At 55.3% G+C, this 16,506-nt stretch overlaps 2 protein-coding genes across 3 annotated transcripts in view; one reads left to right on the top strand and one right to left on the bottom strand.

The window, feature by feature from the left end:
* Nucleotides 1–12,792, top strand: part of CUL9 (cullin 9) — a 36,528-nt gene extending 23,736 nt beyond the window's left edge. Inside the window, exons 26-40 of one of the 2 annotated variants that reach the window (XM_079932912.1) lie at nucleotides 3,056–3,201; nucleotides 3,349–3,478; nucleotides 3,629–3,828; nucleotides 4,269–4,519; nucleotides 5,495–5,840; nucleotides 8,888–9,028; nucleotides 9,165–9,329; nucleotides 9,497–9,660; nucleotides 10,025–10,118; nucleotides 10,645–10,719; nucleotides 10,868–10,978; nucleotides 11,096–11,213; nucleotides 11,543–11,676; nucleotides 12,291–12,364; nucleotides 12,445–12,792. In XM_079932912.1, coding sequence (XP_079789038.1) covers nucleotides 3,056–3,201; nucleotides 3,349–3,478; nucleotides 3,629–3,828; nucleotides 4,269–4,519; nucleotides 5,495–5,840; nucleotides 8,888–9,028; nucleotides 9,165–9,329; nucleotides 9,497–9,660; nucleotides 10,025–10,118; nucleotides 10,645–10,719; nucleotides 10,868–10,978; nucleotides 11,096–11,213; nucleotides 11,543–11,676; nucleotides 12,291–12,364; nucleotides 12,445–12,643 — 2,348 coding nt within the window. In that variant the 3' untranslated portion in view covers nucleotides 12,644–12,792. The remainder of the gene's footprint in view (nucleotides 1–3,055; nucleotides 3,202–3,348; nucleotides 3,479–3,628; nucleotides 3,829–4,268; nucleotides 4,520–5,494; nucleotides 5,841–8,887; nucleotides 9,029–9,164; nucleotides 9,330–9,496; nucleotides 9,661–10,024; nucleotides 10,119–10,644; nucleotides 10,720–10,867; nucleotides 10,979–11,095; nucleotides 11,214–11,542; nucleotides 11,677–12,290; nucleotides 12,365–12,444) is intronic. The other variant, XM_079932913.1, reaches the window with a different exon arrangement.
* A 559-nt stretch (nucleotides 12,793–13,351) lies between these two features.
* DNPH1 (2'-deoxynucleoside 5'-phosphate N-hydrolase 1) lies at nucleotides 13,352–15,830 on the bottom strand (the record flags this gene model as incomplete). Its single annotated transcript, XM_079934309.1, is given in 5 exon segments — nucleotides 13,352–13,458; nucleotides 13,569–13,715; nucleotides 13,718–13,723; nucleotides 13,894–13,959; nucleotides 15,419–15,830. Coding segments are annotated over 5 exon segments (738 nt in total).
* Nucleotides 15,831–16,506: the final 676 nt, after the last annotated feature.

Below are 16,506 nucleotides of genomic sequence, written 5' to 3'. Positions count from 1 at the left end.
TTCATTGCCACGTGTGGGCTTTCTCTAGTTGCAGCAGGCGGGGGCTACTCTTCGTTGCGATTTGCAGGCTTCTAATTGCGGTGGCTTTTCTTGTTGCAGAGCACGGGCTCTAGGCACACGGGCTTCAGTAGTTGTGGCTTGCGGGCTCTAGAGCACAGACTCGGTAGTTGTGGTGCACAGGCTTAGTTGCTCCATGGTATGTGGGATCTTCCCGAACCAGGTCTTGAACCTGTGACCCCTGCGTTGGTAGGCGGACTCTTAAACACTGTGCCACCAGGGAAGCCCTGTTTGTAGATTTTTTGATGATGGCCATTCTGGCCGGTGTGAGGTGGTACCTCATTGTAGTTTTGATTTGCATTTCTGTAATAATTAGTGATGTTGAGCATCTTTTCATGTGCTTTTTGACCATCTGTATGTCTTCTTTGGAGAAAGGTCTATTTAGATCTTCCACTCCTTTTTTAAAATGTAATAATTATTTATTATTTACAGTTATAGGAAACAAATTTTAAACAAATTTGCATACATGTTTTGTTGCTGTGATATATGAGACACTGATCAGTAAAAGACTGACAAGCATAAAAATATCAATGTATTACATCAGGATAAAATTCTGTGGGGGAAGTGAAATGGAAATATAATTTCAAGGAGTAAAAGGAATGATGTAAAATGTCTGATTGTTAAAGAGCTTGTCTTGTACTTTTTAAATGGATGATGGTGGCTGTCACAGCATAGTGATTTTTTTTTCAACATCTTTATTGGAGTATAATTGCTCTACAATGGTGCGTTAGCTTCTGCCATATAACAAAGTGAATCAGCCATACACATACACATATCCCCATATCCCCTCCCTCTTACGCCCCCCTCCCACCCTCCCTATCACACCCTTCTAGGTGGTCACAAAGCATTGTTCTGCTCATTTTTTGTATATTTTGGAGATTAATCCTTTGTCGCTTCGTTTATGAAGAAGTCTCTTAATTGATGGAATATTGTTGGAAGACTTTTATCAGTTTTTATTTCAGAATGGCTTATTTTTACCGTCATTTAAAAAATCATTTTATTATGAGAACTTTTATTTAATTAATTTCTTTTTGGCTGCATTGGGTCTTCTTTGCTGCACGTGGACTTTCTCTAGTTGCGGCGAGAGGGGGCTACTCTTCGTGGTGGTATGTGGGCTTCTCATTCTGGTGGCTTCTCTTGTTGCGGAGCACGGGCTCTAGGCACGAGGACCTCAGTAGTTGTGGCTCGCGGGCTCTAGAGCGCAAGCTCAGTAGTTGTGGTACACGGGCTCAGTTGTTCCGCGGCATGTAGGATCTTCCCGGACCAGGGCTTGAACCCGTGACCCCTGCCTTGGCAGGTGGATTCTTTTTTTTTTTTTTTTTTTTTTTGTGGTACATGGGCCTCTCACTGCCGCCGCCCCTCCCGTTGCGGAGCACAGGCTCCGGACGTGCAGGCCCAGCGGCCATGGCTCACGGGCCCAGCCGCTCCGCGGCATGTGGGATCCTCCCGGACCAGGGCACGAACCCGCGTCCCCTGCATCGGCAGGCGGACCCTCAACCACTGCGCCACCAGGGAAGCCCGGCAGGTGGATTCTTAACCACTGCACCACCAGGGAAGCCCTATGAGAAACTTTAGACATACACAAAAGTAGACAGAATAGATAAACTTCGGTATACCAACATCTATCAATTCATGGCCGATTTTGCTTCATTTGTACCCCACCCGCTTTCCCTAGCCCTCAAATTTAAGGTAAGAACTCTCTTTTTAAAAACAAGGACACTACAATTATCAAACTTACAGAAATTAGTAACAGTTCCTAATATTATCAGATATACAGTCAATATTCATATTTCCCAAATTATCTCGAGCTTTTAAAATTAGGGTTTTTTTTTTTTTGCCTGTTGAGGGTCCAAGCAAAGCCCACACATTACATTTGATGAGTTCTATCTCCTGCCGCCCTTAATGTATAGGTTCCTGCCTCTGTTTTCTTCCCCCTGCAGTTGTTTGTAGAATAAACTGGGTGGTTGTCCACTGACTGAATTTTGCTGATTGTGTCTACATGGTGTCCTCTAGGCACCGTATTCTGTCTGCTTTCCCGAAGACCGATATTTAGACGTAGGAGCTTATTCAGATTCAGAGTTGATTTCTCGGGCAAGGGCACTTCATGGGTAGTATCGTGTACTTCCTCCTGGAGGCTGTCTCTCTCTGTGATGTTAAAGTGGATCAGTGGATTTCACTGTTGTCTGTCCAATTTATACCTTATATATAATTTCCCATTAGCCGTTTGCTAGACACTCATTCATTCTCATTGCCATTAGGGTTAGGAACTAGTGACATTCTGCTTTTGTCATTCCCTCTCCATGTGTTAGCCAGAATGCTTCCTCTATAAAGAGAAACTTCCTCTCATCAGCTTTTTGGTTGCCCTGAAGTACTGTTTATACAGGAAGGGCTTGATTCTCTTCTCCCCCTTATTTTTAACCAGTTTTCAAAATAATGTGTTGGTTCTCTAGCTTCCTCCAAAGATGACTGGTGAGGTCTTTTTAAAAAAATATATCATTTTGAACTCATGGCTTTTAAAACATTTCATGTGTTTCAGTTCATCGCAGGTGTTATTTTTTTTTGATCTTCACATTGTCCCATCTTTGGCCAGAGAGCACCTCTCAGGCTGGCTCCTTTTGATACCCTCTCCCTTTGACAGCATCCTTGTTTTCTAGTCTGAGCAGACAGCCCAGGCTCACAGGAGAAGGAAGAGACCCAGCCCAGCGGGTCTTTAAAACTGTCAGCTCCCTCGGAGCAAAACCCAGCTCTCCTCTCTGGTGTTTCTGCTGTGGAGCTCGCCTGGCGCAGGGCTAGGCTCAGGGTGGGCTCCCAGGTCCCTGTGGCAGACACAGAGGAGGCTGAGCCCTGGATGCTGGACGAGGCACCTCTGTGTCTGTGAATGCTGAGCCCTGCTCCCCACAGAGACTAGCAAAGTTTGGTAAATGGTGCACCCTCACCTCAACGCTGACCCATTGTTTCCCCTACTCTGTCTCCACATTTTCCCTCAACACTTTCCCAGGTCAGAACCATCCAGTCCTGGATATGGGACCACATCGGCGACTGCAGTGGACATGGCTGGGCCGGGCTGAGCTGCAGTTTGGGGACCAGACCCTCCATGTGTCCACCGTGCAGATGTGGCTGCTGCTGAATTTCAATCAGACGGAGGTGCCTCAGCTCCTTGGCCTCTCGCTATCTTCTCTTCTTTGTCTGTCACTGTTCTTCTCAAGTGTCTCCCTCCTTCTTTCTGTCCTCCCTCTTATTTTCCTTTCCCTTGACTGTCTTCTCCTGACTAGCCCTGTTTCTCCTGACCAGGAGGTGTCAGTAGAGGCTTTGCTGAAGAATTCTGACCTCAGCCCCAAGCTGCTGCTCCAGGCACTCCTGCCCCTCACCGCCGATAGCGGCCCTTTGACCCTGCAGGAGGGTCAGGACTTCCCACGTGGGGGTAGGTCTGAGGGGGGCTGGGCTGAGCCTCTGCTCCGAGGGGGCGGGGCTCTCCGGGTGGGGGTGGTGTAGGGAATGAGAATGGGGTCCCCTCTGCCCCCACTTCTCTGTCCCTTCCCCTCCTCGGGCACTGACTGGGAGCGGGTTCCAGGTGTGCTGCGGCTCCGTGAGCCTGGGCTCTGGCCCCACGGGGAGGCCCTGTGGCTGCTACCTCCCCAGACGTACCTGAACGTAGAGGAGGATGAGGGCCAAACCCTGGAGCAGAAGAGGAACCTCTTGAGCTGTCTTCTTGTCCGTATTCTCAAAGCTCACGGAGAGAAGGGCCTCCACATCGACCAGCTGGTTTGTCTGGTAGGCAGAGGAGACCATGATGGTGGTGGGAGAGGGAGGGAGTCGTGCTTGGGGGTGGGGTTGGAGGCAGGGGTCATCACAGGGAAGGTGAACTGTCTCAGCCCGAGACCTGGTAGGGTGACATTTCCATTTGGGTTTTCTATTCCCGACAGGTAGAGACCAGACATGAGTGCTGACCATGTGCCAGGCTGTATTCTAAGAGTTTATGTGATTAAGTCATTTAATCCACACAAAAATACTATGAGACAGGTGGTGGTGGAGTTGTTATTATTATTACTATTATTATTACTATTCTCATTTGACAGATAAGAAAAATGAGGCACGAATTAGGCACTGATCCATAGTCACCCAGCTGGTAAGGGCAGAGCCGGGCCTTGAACCCAGGCAAGCTGGCTTCTCTGGGTAAAAGCGTCCCGCCTGTTTCCTCTCCTCCCGTCCAGGTGCTGGAGGCCTGGCAGAAGGGTCCAAATCCCCCTGGAAGCCTGGGCCGTGCTGTTGCCGGGGGCGTGGCCTGTACCAGCACCGATGTCCTCTCTTGCATCCTGCACCTCCTGGGCCAGGGCTACGTGGAACGGCGGGATGACCGCCCCCAGATCCTGATGTATGCCAGCCCAGAGCCCATGGGGCCCTGCCGAGGTCAGGCAGAGGTCCCCTTATGTGGCAGCCAGACCTCCGAGACCTCCAAGCCTAGGTAGCCACCCCTAGCTCTGTCCCCTTACTGCCACGCAGGACGGACGGCACTGCAGTGACATGGGAGGGGTCGTAGTGCCAAAGTCAGGCTCCCAGTGGAAAAATATTTCATTTCTTTCTTTGTCTAACCCCATTTTCCCTGTCCCTGTTATCTCCCCCATTTTGCTAGTCTTCATTCCCCCTCCCAGCACTGTCATCCCCTTCTTTGCCTCCTTCCCAAGCAGGGGCCTTGCTCTCCTCAGCCTCCTAAAGCCAGCCCTTAGGCAAGGGACCCAGACATGTAAACTCCTTTCTGGGTGTCTTTCATTCTAAGCAAAATTGAAATATTACGCAGATATGTATTGAGTCCTAACCATGCACGTTGCTCAGTGAAATATACAAATTCTAGCTTTCAGGAAGTCTGTTCTACAGAGGAATTTGCCGTAGGATTCCCCTAAGTAGCTGGCACCCCTAAAGCTTTTTACATCAACTCCAGTTCACCAGGAGTTGTTACGGCTCTATTTTTATGCCTGCTGTTCACACTGTGTGTCAAACAAGTTCTCTAGAGTAATCTTTCTCCAGCTTTCACATGCACACACGTTCAAATTCAGTTGAGCTCCCAGTGACACTTAGGCTGCTGGTCCACAGACCGCACTTGGAGGCATAAAGCTGTAGATTGTTTCTCACCAGACACCCTGGTAGTATTTTGGGCGGGACCTGCAGTAGGATTGTCCCATCCACTGTAGGTCAATTAGCATCGTGACCCCTGCCCACTAGATTCCTGTAGTGCCCCCAGTCATTGCAACTGCCAGCCCCCCCCCCTTACAAATGCTCCTGTGGAGGCTGTGCTCTGACGGTTGGATGGTTATCCTCAGGTTGGTTAAGCAAGTGTGGATGGAGATGTGCAAGCGGGGACTGGGGGACCAGGGTGGGGTTCAGCTAGCAGGTTGGATAAGCAGGGCAGCGAGACTGACCGCTGACTCTTCTGTCCCTCAAGCCCGGAAGTTGTGGCTGCCCTGGCATCCCTACAGCTGCCTGCGGGCCGCACCATGAGCCCCCAGGAGGTGGAAGGGTTGATGGAGCACACGGTGAGGCAGGTGCAGGAGACGCTGAACCTAGAGCCAGACGTGGCTCAGCACCTTCTGGCTCATTCCCATTGGGGCGCCGAACAGCTGCTGCAGCGCTACAGCGATGACCCCGAGCCACTGCTGCTGGCGGCCGGGCTGTGCGTCCCCCAGGCCCAGGCTGCCCCTGCACGCCCGGACCACTGCCCTGTGTGTGTCAGCCCCCTGGAGCCCGACGACGACTTGCCCTCTCTGTGCTGCATGCATTACTGCTGTAAGGTGAGGCCCTGCCAGCTGCTCTCCTGCCCCGGCTCTCGCCCGACAGCACAACTCCTTGGGAACTTCTGGGCTTCGGCCCCAGCACTGCCATTTCCCATCCTGGGCAATGTTGAACGAGTCTCTTAGTCTCCCTTAAACTGGTTTTGTCATCGTAAGTGGCGCCTTGACACCCTGCAGGTTGTTAGGATCTGGCGGTACGTGTCAGTGGTTCTCTCTTTGCTGCATATTGTAATCACTGGGAGCTTTGAAAAATCCCGATGCTCAAACTATGGCCCAGACCAATTAGAATCTCTGAAGGTGAAACCCAGGCATCTGGAGTTTTAAGAGCTCCTCAGGTGATTCCAGTGTTCAGCCAAATTTGAGAACTGTAGGTAGGTAGGTAGGTAGGTAGGTAGATATACACACACATATACAGAATCAAGGTACTTTCTAAATGAAAAGTGTTATGAAATTGGTGATGACTGTAGTTTGTGGTTTCCTTATCACCATTCAAGGCTCTTTATCCCAGAACATCATCACTTATTTTTACCATATATACTCTCATTTAATATAAAAATAAGAAGGAATGGTTTAAACCAAAAAATAGCACAAAAGCAGAGGGCAGCATGAGAAGTCAGGCTGCTGGAAAGCTGAGGCAGAGAAGGCTGTAGATGGAGAGGGAGTAGTCCTCAGAGGGGGAGGGGCTGAGGCAGGAAGCCGGGTACTGAGTGCCTCATCTTCCCTGCCTCACAGCTTGTGGGACCGGTGTCCAAACCCATCTACTTAGCAGGATGAGCTCCCTTGTTGCCCTGAATTCTAGTCGCCTCTCTCAGCAGCGCTGCCCCAGTGGTGGGTGACCGGGGCTGTGTGCGTTTGCATGCGTGTGTACTTGTACTTTTTTCTCCTTCCCTTTTGCTCGGCTTCAGGTTACTCTTCTCACATAGTTGCCTCTGCTCCCTTTTTCCAGGTTCTTAATTATTTCCTTTACACTTTCACTTTTTCATTCAACTAATACTTGTCATGGACTTACTACGTGCACAGCTCTGGGTGCTGCGTGAGGGAGTGGGGAAACCCCAACTGGCAAGGACCCGAGAGCTAGTACTAACCACAGCTAATATTTATGGGGGACTCACTCTGGGCCATTGTGCTGTTTTACACACATCATCTGGCTTAATTCCCAAAATAGTTCTGTGAGGTAGGTGAGCAAACTGGTGGGACAGCGGAAGGAGAGGCGATTTGGGAGGTGGACAGGGTCCCAGATGGGTTGGGTTGGTGGACAGTGGCCTTTAATTTATGGGAAGCCCTGGTGGGTTTTAAGCAGGGAGATGATATGATGTGATTTCCATTTTTGAAAAGATCACTTTTTGTGGAGAAAAGACTTGGATGGAACAAGAGTGGAAGTAGGGACACTGGTTTGGAGACTGTTGTACAAAGAGGCAAGAGTGGGTGGCAGCTGGGCCTAGGGACAGTGAAGAGGGGAGTGGACGGATTGGGACGCATGTGGAGATGGAGCTGACAGGTTTTGGTGGCTTAGGACAAGGGAATCAAGGCAGTTCTGGGTTTTTTACCTGAGCATCTGGGAGTAGGGGATGTGCCATCTTTTACTGAGCTGGGGAAGGTGTTTGGGCTGGAGGGCAGGTTTTTGAGGGGAAATTCCATCTGTTTGGGCCAAGTGAAGTCTGAGCTGCTTTTGCTTTGGTGGACACCTGAGTGGGACTGGGAAGCAGACAGTGGATCTTTGGATTTGGAATTAAGTGGAGAGGCCTGGCTGGCAACGCCCAGGGAGAGAAGAGCAGGCCCAAGCTGTACCCCGACCCTGTAGAGGTGAAGAGATGGGGAGCCGGAAAATGGGACTGAGGAAAAGCAGGCTGATGGCAGAGGTCCCAGCCAAAGGGGAGCCAGTGGCAGTGCAGGAGCGATCAGACGGGAAATCCTGGGGTCTGGAGCAGTCGGAGGTGGCTCCCCGGGGTGAGGCTTGAGTGGCAGAGGGCGGGAGGGGGAGTCCAGTCCACCCCTTGTGGGAGTGGAGTGGGCTCTGAACTGAGATGCTGGCCTTCGTCCTACAGGGCAGGGCTCCCACCCCATGGTGGTGAGGGGCCCTCATGGCCTGTGTGCTTGCAAGCGTGGGGGTCTGAATTTGGAGAAATTTCCCCTGTATGATCTCAAAAATGCAAGAATTTTGCATTCAACTTCCCAGTTTATCTGGGCTTGTTTCACTATAGAAGGGGTTGGTTTTGTTTAGTACTTTGAGTGAAAATAGTCCGGTGAAGTGTTTCTTACTTATCCTGGAGCTTTGAAACCACCCGGGGGACTCTCCAGGGGTTGGACGCGTCATTTGGGGAAGCTCGGCCATTGGCTGTGTGAGGGAAAGGGTCGTTAATGGAGTCTTCTGGAGGCTCGGGTGCTCATGGTTTCAGGAGCGATGGGGGAAGGAAGCGCACTGATGGGACCGGCTCCCGCGGCAGTTGAGGGGTGAGGGGATGATGGCCTGGGTTGGCGGGGGCAGTGACGTGGAAGCAAGAAAAAAATTCAGGAGTTGTGACAGTTCCAGCACTGGGGACTGGGGGAGCGGTGGGGTGGCTGATTAGGATTTGGGGGTGCAGCTGGCAAGGCTGCTTTGTGGAGGAGGCTGAGTCTGGGGAAGCGGGATCATCGAGACAGGCACTGAGGTGAGCAGTGGAGCCGGGAGGCGAGGCTGCAGCTGTGGCGCAGTGACCCTGGCCAGCCCCCCAGGCCTCCTTTCTCTCTGACCTTCTTGCTGTCTCCAAATCTTTCTTAGAACTTGAATCTTCTCCTTTTTCCTGATTCTCTTTTCCCATTCCCTTCACATCCATCCCAACAATAATTATAATTACATTACCATGGCCTGCACATCCTCAAAGTGAACTGTAATTTGGGCCAATCTCAGGAAGACTCATGGAGGCCGGAAAGCTTAGGGTCAGTTTCCGGGTTGACGTAGAAGCAGGCTTGTCTCTGGCCTCGTGCGCCGTCGGGGAGGGGTGCTAGGTGAGTCACACTTGTGCTGCTCCCGCGCTGCCCCTGAGCGGCTGCTCCTGTGTCCCACCCAGTCTTGCTGGAAGGAGTACCTGACAACTCGAATTGAGCAGAACCTTGTGCTGAACTGCACCTGCCCCATTGCCGACTGCCCCGCCCAGCCCACGGGGGCCTTCATCCGCACCATCATCTCCTCGCCAGAGGTCATCTCCAAGGTACCGCCTCCTCGGAGAGGCTCCAGTGCACAGCCCCAGGGAGTGGGCTGACATGCAGTGTGCCGGGTGGGGGGGGCCCGGAGGTGTGGCATCCGGAGAGCCAGGCCCTCACCTCGTGGCACCTGCGTCCCCACAGTACGAGAAGGCCCTCCTGCGTGGCTACGTGGAGAGCTGTGCCAACCTGACCTGGTGCACCAACCCCCAGGGCTGCGACCGCATCCTATGCCGCCAGGGCCTGGGCTGTGGGACCAGCTGCTCCAAGTGTGGCTGGGCCTCCTGCTTCAACTGTAGCTTCCCTGAGGTGGGTGCCCACCCTGGCTCTGCCCTGGAGCCGGGATCCGCACCTCTCCCTGCCACCCACAAGGACTCTTCCCTGTCTTCCCCACACTGCCGTCCTCCAGACCTGACCTCCCCCTCCCTCCCTGCAGTAAGGGGTGGGCTGCGTCCTCACTGCCCCTCCTGCTCTAGGCACACTACCCTGCCAGCTGTGGCCACATGTCTCAGTGGGTGGACGATGGTGGCTACTACGATGGCATGAGCGTGGAGGCCCAGAGCAAGCATCTGGCCAAGCTCATCTCCAAGCGCTGTCCCAGCTGTCAGGCTCCCATCGAGAAGAACGAGGGGTGTCTGCAGTAAGAAGGGGGTACTGTGGGCACTGGCAGGGTCGGGGAGCATGGGAGAGGGTGGGAGGCCTGGCGGAAGGAAGGGGCAGTGGGCCTACCCGAAAGCTCAGCAAACAAGGGCAGTTACTCAGCCACCTTCGCTGCACCCTCCAGAGTGTTCCCTGGATCTGAGTGTTCCTTCCCCCACTTTGAAGCCCACGCTGTGTAGGGGAATTCAGAAGCCAGGGTGTGGTCAGTAAGGATTGGTAAGGTTGAGACTAAGAGGGCACGAGGGGGACCAGGGCATCTTCAGTGGTGAGTCCAGGCCCTGGGCATTCCTGGTGTGGCCCTGGCCAGAGGCAGGAGCCCTCTGACCAGCTAGCTTCCTCCACAGCATGACTTGTGCCAAATGCAACCATGGATTCTGCTGGCGCTGCCTCAAGTCCTGGAAGCCAAATCACAAAGACTATTACAACTGCTCTGCCATGGTAAGGGGCCGGCGCCGGAAGGAGGGGCAGAGGCCCAAGGGCAGCGAGGACGAGATGCTGCTGCAGGGCCTGGGCACAGACATCTCTGTGTCCCAAGCAGCCGAACAGCTGTTGGGGCGAAGGCTCAGTGGGGAGAAGGCAGAAGCCACCTGGGCCTACGGGTGCTGAGAGTTCTATCTTGGGAGGTCTGTGCATGAAGACCTTCAGCTCCGGAGTCAGACGTCTCACACCGAGGTGGCTACAGGAGGCCGGGGCGGGCTGGGCGCTCCCAGGAAGCACCAGCCCAGAGCAGAGCAAGGACTCTGTCAGAGCCTGGCCCCACTGTGTACTCAGTTAACCTGTCCAGGCCTCAGCGCCCTTATCTGTAAAAGGGGATGGTAGTCTGACCTACGTCACAGTTATGAGAATTGAGTGAGAAAACCTGGGTAAAGCATCAGAAGGCCTCCATGAATGGCAGTTGGTCTGATTATTAACCTCATCCTGTCCTGCCAAGTACCCGACAGCCATCTCGACCTGTCTTTACCAGGTGAGCAAAGCAGCTCGCCAGGAGAAGCGGTTCCAGGACTATAACGAGAGGTGTACTTTCCATCACCAGGCCCGGGTGAGCAGCGGGGGAGACGGCTGGGTCGGTGAGGAGGCCAGAGGGCTGGGCCAGACGGCCGGGCAGAGGCTAGAGGTCCCAGCGGGACGAGTGCTCTCCTGACTGGGTGGGGCTGCGCGTGCTGGCACTGACCACCTTCCCTGCGCAGGACTTTGCTGTGAACTTGCAGAACCGCGTGTCTGCCATCCACGAGGTGCCCCCGCCCAGATCCTTCACCTTCCTCAGCGACGCCTGCCGGGGTCTCGAGCAAGCTCGAAAGGTGTGGGGCGGGGCGGGGCGGGGGGGACGATGTGCCCAGGGGTCTGGTGGGCTGGGAGAGGGAGGAAGGAGCTGGCGGGAGGCGGCCTCAGCGGGATCGGCGGCCTGGGCTCCGCAGGTGCTGGCCTACGCCTGCGTGTACAGCTTCTACAACCAGGACACAGAGCACATGGACGTGGTGGAACAGCAGACCGAGGCCCTGGAGCTGCACACCAACGCCCTGCAGATCCTCCTGGGTGAGCCCCCTGCCCACTCAGTGCTCTCTCCTGCCCCCTCTCCCCCAGCACCCACCCCCGACACACAAACGGGTGGGTGACCAGAGCCAGCTGCCCACCTTTATTCTGTCCCCTTCCTGTCCTTCATAGCCTTATCACTGTTACAAAGTTCCGGTCCTCAGGTACACAGTACACAGCCCTTCACCCGACCTTTGCTTTGGTTACGACCTGTCCCCACCTCTAGGCGCTAGGCCCCAGTAGACGTGGGTGGCACATAGTGGGCGTCCAGTATGCATCTGTGGAAGGACGGGAAGAAGGGAGGGAGCCCCCGTGCCCTGCCCCCTCTGCAGAAGAGACCCTGCTGCGCTGCAGAGACCTGGGCTCCTCGCTGCGCCTCCTGCGGGCGGAGCACCTCAGCACGGGCCTGGAGCTGCTGCGGCGGATCCAGGAGCGGCTGCTGGCCATCCTGCAGCACTCCACCCAGGTAGCCGCCCACCCGGCCCGGCCGCCCTGGGGGATCCTGAAGGAAAGGCGTCAAGGGCAAATGGACCTGGCGTTCATCCCAGCTCCCAGGCCTGCCCCTTAGCCACCGGGCGTTTCCTGGAAAATGGAGTTGGTTATCCCAGATCAAGAGTATTTGGCCAGTTGCTTGCTCCCCAGAATCACTTGGGGAGCTTCTTCAGAAGATTCTTCGCAGATGGGGATTTAGAATCCTGGGACTTGGGGCAAGGGACTGGCGTCCACTAGAATAGGGGATCTGAGGTTCTTTCTGCTCTAACACTCTACTGTCGAGTCTAAACTAGGAATCCCACCCTCAGGGAGCTTGCGGACTGGTAGTAACTTGGGCAGAAAAGGCATGAACATACATGGGAAGTGGGGGTGGTGCCTCACCGCAGTATCCTGGGTCCCTGGAGACCACCTCTGAGTCACATTACACAGAGGCAGTGGCTTGTGGAGGGCGGTGCTGAGCGGGGGGCATTCCTGGCAGGGGCCGGGCCCCCCTTGGCCCTCAGAGGATGCTGGGTGAAGCGAGCCTGGGCACAGAGGCCCTGTGTCCTCTACTCTCCTGCTCCCCGCATCCTCCCGTTTCCTTTCCAGGATTTCCGGGTTGGTCTCCAGAGCCCATCATCAGAGGCCCGGGAGGCGAAAGGATCCAACGTGCCCGGCAGTCAGTGAGTGGAGGGGGCAGAGCCACGGAGGGGGCGTGGGAGGCGCCAGGCGTCCTCTGGGGCTGAGCGTGGCGCTCTCCCAGGCCCCAGGGCTCCTCGGGGCTGCAGGTGGAGGAGGAGGAGGAGGACGACGACGAGGACGATGTGCCTGAGTGGCAGCAGGATGAGTTTGAAGAGGAGCTGGACAATGACAGCTTCTCCTATGATGAGGAGTCTGAGAACCTGGACCGAGAGACTTTCTTCTTTGGCGACGAGGAGGAAGACGACGAGGGCTACGATTGAGGGGTAGGATGCAGGGAGCGCTGGAGCCACCAGAGTCCTGGGGCCACGGGCTCAGGAGTGCACCCTTCCCCCTGTCGTGAGGGTAGGCGGTTACCAGTGTCTGTGGCACCGTCTTCTGTTCACTGAATAAACTTCTTTTTTTCATATACTTCTCTGGAAGCAGACCAGACAGCTTCCTCAATGGGCCACTTCAACTTCCCCCTCCATCGCACACACCCAGCCCTCCTCCTCCTTTACTGTTTTCTTCAGGCGTCCAGACTTCCATCCTCAGAGAAAGCCCACGGCGGACCTGTGTGACTTACACCGATAAAGGGAAATAAAGGTCCACGTGATAACAGGGCCAGGTACAGGCTGGCCCATTTGCCCCAGACCCAGCCCTGCATCAGAGACAGAGAGGAATGGCCACTCCCATGATCGATCAGCTTCCTCCACACTCCTGAGTGTTCCTGGGGGGAGCTTGAGGGCGTTAGGAAGTATCCTCGTCTTGGGGGTCTGTAGATCTTTAAAGGGTCTCTACATCTTGAAGTGAAGTGGGGTGTTAAGAGGATATTATGGGGGACCTGCCCCCACCCCACTCTCACACAGACGGAAAGTTAGAATTGTAAACGTGCCATGAATCTGGTACTGGGGCTAAGGGGTAGGAATGGTACTAGAGCAAGTCTGGGGTCAGGAGAATTTAATAAGCTGGGGTGAAGTCAAGTGGTGGGGTCAGGGGAGCAGCCACCGCTCAGGAGGATCCGCCGCCTCTGCCGCCTCGTAGCCCCACACCTGGACCTGCGAGCCTTCGGCTACTCCCCGGATCGTGTCCGAGAGCACTGGGAAGGAGGAGGGAGGTGAAGGTGGCTGCCTCCCACACTCCCCCCTCCCCTCCCCTTCCTGTCCCTTTTTGGGTGGGAAGGAGCGGAGGGTGGGGTCCTCAGAGAGCTGGGGAGGGAGGCAGGGGCGGCCACCCAGGGCTGGGGGTGCTCACTTCGGTCAGACTGCGGGCGGAACAGGCACAGGACTGTTTTACTGCGGGCCACGGCCCGGTCCAGCTCGTAGCCTATACCCAGAGAGGGCTGGGCCACTTCTACACAACCACTGGGAAGAAAGAGGAGACCAAGGCTCACTTGGGTTTGTAAGGGAGACATGAGAGTCTGGCTGTAGTGGGGAGGGAGCTCTAGAAAGTCCCTTCTAGGTGGGGAGGCCAGGTGTGTCCAGGGGATCTAAGACCCCAGGGGAGTTTGCAGGCAGAGGGGGGCGCCACTCACCCTCTGCCTGCTGCAGCCAGGCCGGGTCCTGCTCATGGATGAGCCTGTCGCCCCCAGCAGCCTCTTCTGTGGTTGAGGGAAAGCTGGTCAAGGGCCCGCCCTGGTCCTCAGTTCCTCTCCTCTGATGTCGACCCCCTGCCCAGCCACACCCTGCTCATGGAAGCGGGGAGACAGAAGAGATGAGCTCCAAGGGCCCACCCAACACTAAGATTCCATGAAAATGAGTGAGGAAATGAAACAGCCCGAAAGAAAAATTTACTCCTGTGCAGGGGGATGTGTGATTAGGGCCAGGGGAGTGATACAGATGAGATGAAGGGAAGGAAGGACTAATTCACCGTGGGTCCGTGATTGGGGTGGAGAGAAGGAGGAATCGCATCCCAGGTGGGGGAAAGGCAGGCAGTAGCAAGAGGCTGGCCCCGTGCAGGGAAACTAGGGCCTCATAGGCTCTCAAACTGTGCTGGGTATGAGAACCACCCAAGAACCTGACCAAACTACAAAGACCCAGGTGTCGATGAGCCCAGGCCGATCTCCAGGTGATTCTCATAGCCAGGTAAGTTTGAGAACCAGTGCTGGAATGCAGAGTGTAACCAGTAGGGGTGTTGGCAAGCAAGGCAGGAGAGGCGCTGGGGTCACAGGGCAAGGAGCCCAGCTTTCCAGCTTGATTAAAATCCACCAGGAGCACGAGGCTCACAGCCCCCCAGATCAGAGCAGAATAACTGGAGAACTTCTTCAAAATAGACTCTAAGGCTTTATCCCAGAATCTGCATTTTCACCATGCTCCCGCAGATGATTGTTGAGCACAGTAAAGTTGGAGAGCCACCAGGCAGGGGGGCACAGACCCTGAAACCAAAAAGACTTAAGCTTCAGGGTCCCTGGCTTGCACAGGCCCTTCCAAAAGCCCCAGCAATTGTGATTTCTGATTTCGTCTCTTTAAAGAGGTTGCCCAGAATTGCATTGGGTCCCTCAGATCCTAGATCTGCCCCTTGTGGGGAAAGGGGAAAACACTTAAGGTTTTCTGAGAAGTACAAGAGTTCTGGCACCATTTCTAGAAAGTCAGCCAGATTCCGGGCCAGTCACGCCACAGGAGCAGCACATACTGGTAACAGTCTGATCAGAGAGCCTGAGAGAGACGGTGGTCGTGGGAGCTGGGGTCTGTCGGGTCTGAGGGAGGGCTGATACCTCGGCCCAAAGAGGGGTAGCAGGAGGGAAAGCTTTAGTCCTAGGTGGGAGAGATGCCAGCGGGTGAGGCATCTCGCTGAAGCAGCCCGGCCCACTCCCGTTCTGCTCCTCTCTACAAACGCCTCCGGAAAGAGCCCGACAAAGTTTTCCAAAGACCCAAAGGTCAAGATAGTAACTGAATGCGGAGAGTGGGCTCACAGGTCGGACGCACGCGGGCAGCCTTTCCTTATCGGGCAGGGGAGGGGCCCTGCCGGGAGCTTCCCCGCAAGAGAGCGGGCCTGGGCCGAGGAGGCGGACCTGTCCTCGCCCTCCCGGCCGTCCGCGCCCCGCGCCCCGGCAGCCTCACCGCCCGCGCCCTGATCGGCGGCCGCCAAATGCTCGGTGAGCTCCGCCCCAAAGCGCCGCAGCCGCGACACGATGCGCCCGTACAGCTCCCGGTCCTCGCGTCCGCCGGGGATGCTCCCGCCGAAGTACAAGGAGGGGCGGCCAGGCTCCGCGCGCTCCGGCCGCAGCCGCCGCACTTCCCTCCCCGCGCCAGGGGGCGCCCGCCTACGGCACGTGATGCGGCCAGCCCGGGGGGCTCCGGTGCAGGAGTGTACACACTTGTGAAATGGAGACGTCAACTGTACCCACGTGTGTGAAGCCACTGCCTCCCGGAATTCTTTAACTCGTCCAGGCAGAAGGCGGGGTCCTCCCGATGTTATACACTGCTCCCCGCCGCCCCCAGGCCACCGCGTCTCTGCCAAAGGCAACTTCATCCTCCCAGCTCCTCAGCTCCCAAAGCTTGGAATCAGTTTTGACTCTTCTCTTTCCACCAAACCCTACCTCCAATCTATCGGCAACCTCTATGGGTGGCTTCTCCTTTCCAAATAAATACAGACTCTGACGCCCACCTGTTGGGGAACCAACCTTGGGTCGCCCCCCCCCCCCCACCCCAGTAAAGCCTCTCTGCAGACACCTGGTTGTGGTGCAGGAAAGGGCAGCGATTACGGCAGGGCTCCAAGCAAGGAGTTCAGGACAGGAGCGTTCAAAAAACCCAAACTCCCCTTTGGGGTTCAGGAAAGCATTTTTAAAGGCCAGGCGAGGGAGGGGAGTCCCAGGGTAGGAGATTAACTCGAGCACAATTCTCTGACTGGTTGATGGTGAGGTAACGGGCTGTGTCACGGGGGTGAACATTATCAATCCTCAGGTTCCCTCAGGTCTGGGGGCTACGAGCTCATGGTCATCAGGTGGTTAATTTCTTCCATTTGGTGGTGGTTTGAGCATCTGCCCAACAGCTCAGAAAATGTGCAGATACCGTTACCTATAGGCACTTCAGAGAGCAGCTAGAGCAGAGGATATGGGAGCGGGGTCTGTCCCGGGAAGACCCCATAAGGTCCTGTGTGGTTACACCTCCACCACCTCTCTCAACAGCCTCCTCAGGGTCACCTCACT

This window comes from Stenella coeruleoalba, assembly GCF_951394435.1.
Source record: "Stenella coeruleoalba genome assembly, chromosome: 10".
Lineage (NCBI taxonomy): Eukaryota > Metazoa > Chordata > Mammalia > Artiodactyla > Delphinidae > Stenella > Stenella coeruleoalba.
The sequence above is the reverse complement of the archived record's forward strand: the minus strand, read 5'-3'. Positions and strand labels throughout refer to the sequence as shown.